The sequence below is a fragment of the Octopus bimaculoides genome, chromosome 4 (assembly GCF_001194135.2).
Source record: "Octopus bimaculoides isolate UCB-OBI-ISO-001 chromosome 4, ASM119413v2, whole genome shotgun sequence".
Lineage (NCBI taxonomy): Eukaryota > Metazoa > Mollusca > Cephalopoda > Octopoda > Octopodidae > Octopus > Octopus bimaculoides.
In genome coordinates this window covers 16,104,779-16,111,474 of record NC_068984.1, presented here as the reverse complement: position 1 = coordinate 16,111,474, position 6,696 = coordinate 16,104,779, and the positions used below count along the sequence as shown (strand labels likewise).

The window sequence follows — 6,696 nt, the reverse complement described above, 5'->3', positions numbered from 1 at the left end:
AGGAGGAGGAAGAGCTTCATGCTGGCACATGAACAATCAAAGATCTTCAAACTATGAACACCCTATATTTCTTCCAGACAGATACAATATGCCGAGGAACACTTTATTCCAACATGCAGGGTATAATTTAAGGCAGATTTGACTGCTACTTCTAGCAAGACACAGGCGTGGCTGTGTGGTAACAAGTTTGCTTCCCAGCCACATGGTTCTAGGTTCATTCCCACAGTGAGGTACGTTGAGCAAGTGTCTTATACTATAGCCTCAGGCTGAACAAAGACTTGTGGTAGATGGAAACTGAAAGAAGCCCATCATGTGTGTGTGTGTGCGTATTCATGTATGTGTGTGTGTTCATGTATGTGTGTGTGTGTGCATGTGTGTGTGTTCATGTATGTGTGTGTGTGCATGTGTGTGTGTGTGTGTGTGTGTGTGTGTGTGTCTTTGTGTCTGTGTTTGTCCCCCACCACTATCTAATAACCGGTGTTGGTGTGTTTACATCCCCATAACCTAGCAGTTCAGCAAAAAAAAAACTGATAGGATATGTACCAGGCTTTAAAAAACATAAGTGCTTGAACTGATTCATTTGACTAAAAATTCTTCATGGCAGTGCCCCAGCTTGGCCACCGTCTAATGACTGAAAGAAGTAAAAGATAAACGAGAAGACAAGTAACATCAAAAAGATTTTTGATAACACTTCATTGATAGCAATCATCATCATCATCATCATCATCATCCGTGTTCCATGCTATCACGGGTGGGATGGTACCACAAGAGCCAGCCAGGCCGAAGCCTGCACCAGACTTCTGTCACTGTTTTTACAAGGTTTTTACAGCTGGATGCTCTTCCTAACACCAACCACTCAGCAGAATGGACTTAGTGCTTTTTACGTAGCCCAAGCACAGGTGGGATGCCCTTCCTAATACTGACCACCCAGCAGAGTAGATGGAGTGCTTTTTACGTGGCACAAATACAGGTGAGGTCAGTTTTGGCAAAGCTTTTACAGCTGGATGCCCTTCCTAATACTGACCACTCAGCAAAGAGCACACTGTTCTATTTCCCATGCCTTGTGGTCTTTGGTTTCTAATTTGTCCTGAGTCAAGTTGTACAAAATCCCTTTCTATTGGATCCCTTTTTCTGTTTAATGTTTTGCAGACGGTTTTATTCTTCCCCAACAGTGAGCCCTGATGTAAGACCAACTGCTTCCAGGGCAAGATCAGTGGATTATGTCACAGAAGATGGACCAAAAGTAAGTGTATAGATCATGTGTTTTTGTTCAATATGAAGCTTATGCAATTTTTTAGTTTGGGTATGAAAACAAATATCTAGGGAGGCTCATGATGCCAATAATAAACACATGCACTGGTTTATTTCACTTCTTTATTATTCATCAATTGGTTAACTATTTAACAAACTAACAAGCTGATTGTTTGATTAATCATTCAGTTAATCAATCAATCACTTATCTTTGTCAAAGTTCTTTTGTCATTATCTATGGTCTCTTCAATGACATACCCTAGGTTAGCTTCAGGTTTGACTGATACAAACACAACTGATTGATTGAGTAAATAAATGGTTAATCAAATAATTGATTAATTAGTTGAGTAAAGAGTTAACCAATTGATGAATAATAAAGAAATGAAATTGAACCAGTGTGTGTGTTTATTATTGGCATAATGGCCCTCCTAAGATACAGCAGAATCTATTCCAACACACAGGTTCCCATTAAGAATCTTGCAAAGCAAATACAAAAAAGAAACATGTGTCTGCTTAGCATATTTATTCGTCAATGTCAATATTTAATCATGTGAATCAAAGTTAAATGTGAGTTAATATACATAATAGCATGAACACACAGAAAACAATGACTAATCATTTAAAATGACAACCACATTGAAGAGAAAGGTGCATTAGTGTTAATGATAATTCTTGTTAAGAACAGCAAGGGAGTTAACTCCAAGATGCAAATGTATTTAAAATTGAGTTAGAGCATACAGTAGGGAGTGAATATGGTCTTAAATCAATTATATTATATTATTGGTGTAATGTTATTGGCTCTTCCCAATAACATGCTTCCAGGTGTGTTTACGTCCCCGTACCTTAGCGGTTCAGCAAAAGAGACCGATAGACTAAGTACCAGGCTTACAAAGAATAAGTCCTAGGGTCAATTTGTTCGACTAAAGGTGGTGCTCCAGCATGGCTGCAGTCATGTGGTTGGTAAGCAAGCTACTTACCACACAGCCACTCCTGCACCTATATCTGAACTATCTCAAAATATAAGGAATACATCAAGATGAATCTAGTTAAAATATGCTCAGAGACTTGCAAGCAGCTTGCTTGTGCAAGTGCCATAAATTGAAAGCTCTGCATACCAGATGCAAGCAGGTTTCAGGGGTCCTTGAGAGAGAATGCACACCATTTCAAAGTCTTCCTGTCAACGGCTTTACAGCACACCAATGCCCTCTACTGGAATGAGTCCCCGCCTAGTGCATCAACTAGCTGGTATTTGATCTTAAGTCCTTCATCTCAGGATCATCAGCACCATTGAAGTTGCAGAGCCATGCTGATCTGACTTGCTACATAGGAAAACAGGTACTTGCCTCATATATACCATATTTTAACATCCATAAGGAAACCCCTAATATGGGGGGGGGGGCTTAAAATTTGGTGAAATGGTTTTGTAAGGGATTATAATACTATCCATGTATAAGAAACTCCCATATTTTTTAACCTAATCTTTGACAATACGGTATGTCTTACCTCTGTCACCAGCTTTCATCATCCCTTTTCAGCAATATATTTGTGAAGTAGCAAGTCTTAGTTCACGATGTATGTTTTATATCAACAGGAGATTTTATGGAAATGGTGGTCATGTGAGCCTTGTATTCGTTTGGAATCTATGGGATCAGGAAAGATTCTTCTGACCTGGAATAGACTAACTAGCCAACTGATTGAACTGGTCAGTGGATATAAAGTGAGTAAATTTTTTAGCAGTTTTGTTTTTTGTTGATCAATTATTTAAATTCAGTAGTAAGTAAAACATTACATATCTAAACATTACATTTGACAGAATAAACTGAATGCTAAAGGGTCAAAGAAGAGAATGGCTAATTTGGCTACAACATAGGGTGGTCAAAACCCACACTACAGCACTGATATAGTCATGACTTCAAAATCATAAAGTAAAGCATTAAAAAGTTTAAAAAATTTAGGATTGGAACATTCCAATAAAAACAACATAAAACATAGAGAATTGAACAGGTTTGTAAGAGGAAACAAAATAAATGAAGTGTAATGGAAGCTAACTATTCAACAGGTTTAAACATGTTATGCAGTGTAATAAGCCAGGACACGATGGCTGGATAATGAAAGAATATTAGGAATGTTACATGCTAAATATAAGTTCCCAGTCAAGTCTGTTGGTGTCAGGTCACTAGGAGGCGTAATAATATCAATGAATCAATGAATATTCATCTATTAGGGCCTTGAAATGTTAAATTAGTGTCATCATCATCATCATTTAACGTCCGCCTTCCATGCTAGCATGGGTTGGACGATTTGACTGAGGACTGGAAAACCAGATGGCTACACCAGGCTCCAATCTAATCTGGCAGAGTTTCTACAGCTGGATGCCCTTCCTAACGCCAACCACTCCGAGAGTGTAGTGGGTGCTTTTACGTGCCACCAGCACGAGGGCCAGTCAGGCGGTACTGGCAACGGCCATGCTCAAAATGGTGTATTTTACATGCCACCTGCACAGGAGCCAGTCCAGCAGCACTGGCAATGATCTCGCTCAAATGTTTTTTCACGTGCCACCACCACAAGTGCCTGTAAGGCAACGCTGGTAACAGCTGTATATATTTGCATGAAATATACACATATGTGTGTGTGTGTGTGTGTATCTTCATCATCATCATCATCGTCATCATTTAACGTCTGCTGACCATGCAGGCATGGGTTGGACGGTTTGACCAGAGCTGGCAAGCTGGGGAGCTGCACCAGACTTCAGTCTGATTTAGCATGATTTCTACAGCCGGACTCCCTTCCAAATGCCAACCACTTTACAGAGTGTGTTGGGTGCTTTTACACGGCACCACATGGGGACTTTTAAGTAGCACTGCATGGGCACTTTTACATGGCATTGCACAGGTGGTTTTATGTGGCACCACCACAAGTGCTTTACACTACCAGAGGGACAAGCCTTAACACTTCTTCTGGGGAGTACAGGTCTTCTTGAGTACGGCAAAGTACCAAGTATCTCATCCTTTGTCATCTTACCCAAAAGGTTCAGCATTCTTATGTCATTCTTCAATACTTCATCCCCATGTCTTCCTAGGTCTCCCACTTCTACATACTCCATCACACACACACATGGTTCTATTTTACAAGCACAAGCACTCATACATTGTTGGCAGAACTTGGTCCTTCACAAAGCATCGTCAGTTGACACCTTCATAAGTTCAACCTTGTGAACAGATGCTGTTGAGCAGCTCCTCATGAACTGATCAATAACCAGGCTCAACAACGATTGAACATTTGCAAACAACTGCTGACAAAGTAGTTGTATGCTGTCGACTTAATGTGAGAGTCCCCTGAAGGGAATAATAATACTGTTGTTTAGACCTAGGAAGTTGCACCACTTCCTGTCGGCCTTGACACATTTCTTGTGTCCTTATGTTTACAAGAGGGAGACAAGCACCTCCGCCCAGCTAAGCCTGCATCCAGAGACATGTTTCTGAGTCTTTGCTCATCATCAGTCTGGAGTAGCATGACCTGCTAGTCGAAGATGCTTGTCTCCCCCTTGCAAACATAAGGACACAGGAAATGTGTCAAGGCCAACAGGAAGCGGTGCAGCTTCCTAGGTCTAACCAACAGTAGTATTATTCCCTTCGGGGGACTGTCACATTAAGTTGACAGCATACAACTACTTCATCGTATCACTACTGCATAAATCTCTCTGAGAGATTTAGAAATGAATTATTTCTAAAACTGCTGACAAATACTCAAGATGCTCATTTTTGGTGTTGAATTGTAAATGAGGATGAAAAATGAATCTATTTTCGTCATCTTCATACAAGAAATCAGAGACTATATTCCAATCAGGCTTCAAAACATGTTGTCAAACAAGAGCAGTTTGATGAGAAGGTCATGTCATGTGTTTGGTGGAATCTCAAGGGCTCGTTGCATTTTGAGTTTGTCTCAGATGGTCATGCTGTAAATACTAACCTTTATGCTCATCAACTACAGTGAGTATATGATGCTTAGAAAGCCTGCAGCCCATCGTTGGTCAATCAAAAATACACACTCCTACATCATGAAAATGCCTCAGCGTATACTGCCAATGTGACCAAGCCAAAATTTGAGGAACTTGAGGGGTTGGAAGTGCTGCCACACCCTACTTACAGTGCAGACCTTGCTCAGTCAGATTGTCACTTTTCTGTGTTATGGTCCATTTCCTGCCTGGACAGAAGAAGTTTAACAAGGTGACGTGGTTGAAAACAGGAGCTGGGAGTCTTTTGCCTCTGAACCAGTCAAATAGTATAAGCATGGAATTGATCTTCTGGCACAACAATGGCAACAAGCAACAGAATACAGTGGGACATATCTTGATGAATAAACACTTTTCACATGTAATTAGTTTTGAACTATTATTTAAAGCTTGAAATATGAAAAAACTTTTGACTCAATCTGGTATATGTACATGTTTATATTTATGTGTTATTTCTTTACTACCCACAAGGGGCTACATACAGAGGGGACAAACAAGGACAGACAAATGGATTAAGTCGATTACATCGACCCCAGTGCATAACTGGTACTTATTTAATCGACCCCGAAAGGATGAAAGCAAAGTTGACCTCGGCGGAATTTGAACTCAGAACGTAGTGGCAGACGAAACACCGCTAAGCATTTCGCCGTTGTTTATATTTATGTGTGTGTGCATATACGCACACACACATGCAGACACACACACACACACACATGCATGTGCACACTCACACACATACACATGCTTGTGCACAACATTCACACAAGCAAAGAAGTTACATACATAATATGAAAAATGCTGTAATCTTGCATAATTATTTACTCTAAGTTACATCCATATTAGAAGTATTACTTCTTGTTTGTTGTAATATTCTTCTTATTTTGTTTGTATTTCAGTTGTTTCTCAACAACGTGAACTATAGTACCCTGATTTTTCCAAACTTTAACTCTTTACAAGTGAAGGGTTTGGCTGCTGGACAGAAATACTCCATCCATTTGAAGGTTATTGCAAGATCTGTTGATCTGAAACCAATCGAATCAAATACTATAGTAGGTTTTAATTCTTAACTTCCTTAGTTTTTTTTAATGCCATTTCATATATCCTTCCTTTTCCTCCTCCTCCTCCTCCTCTTCCTCATCATCATCATCATCATCATTGCCATTATATCACCATCTCCGTCACCATCACCATAACTCCTGTCCACATCTTCCTATCATAATCTCCACATATTCCCACAGGACAATGAAGATACGTCAAATATAGAAGTTGAAATGTTTCTGACAAAGCTTAGTCATTTTTTTGTAAATAAGAACTATGACCATTCTTATTGCTACCATTCTCCTTATCCTTATTGCTGTTTGCATTTATATACATATGTATGTATGTCACATGTATATATTGAATATATGTCACACACACACACACACACATAT

The 6,696-nt window shown here is 39.6% G+C and overlaps 1 protein-coding gene across 1 annotated transcript in view; it reads left to right on the top strand.

Annotated features, from left to right (window-relative positions):
• LOC106882604 (uncharacterized) overlaps positions 1 to 6,696 on the top strand; it is a 137,282-nt gene that overhangs the window by 46,561 nt on the left and 84,025 nt on the right. The window contains exons 21-23 of the mRNA XM_052966906.1: positions 1,150 to 1,243; positions 2,843 to 2,968; positions 6,160 to 6,312. Of these exons, the coding sequence (XP_052822866.1) occupies positions 1,150 to 1,243; positions 2,843 to 2,968; positions 6,160 to 6,312 (373 nt within the window). The remainder of the gene's footprint in view (positions 1 to 1,149; positions 1,244 to 2,842; positions 2,969 to 6,159; positions 6,313 to 6,696) is intronic.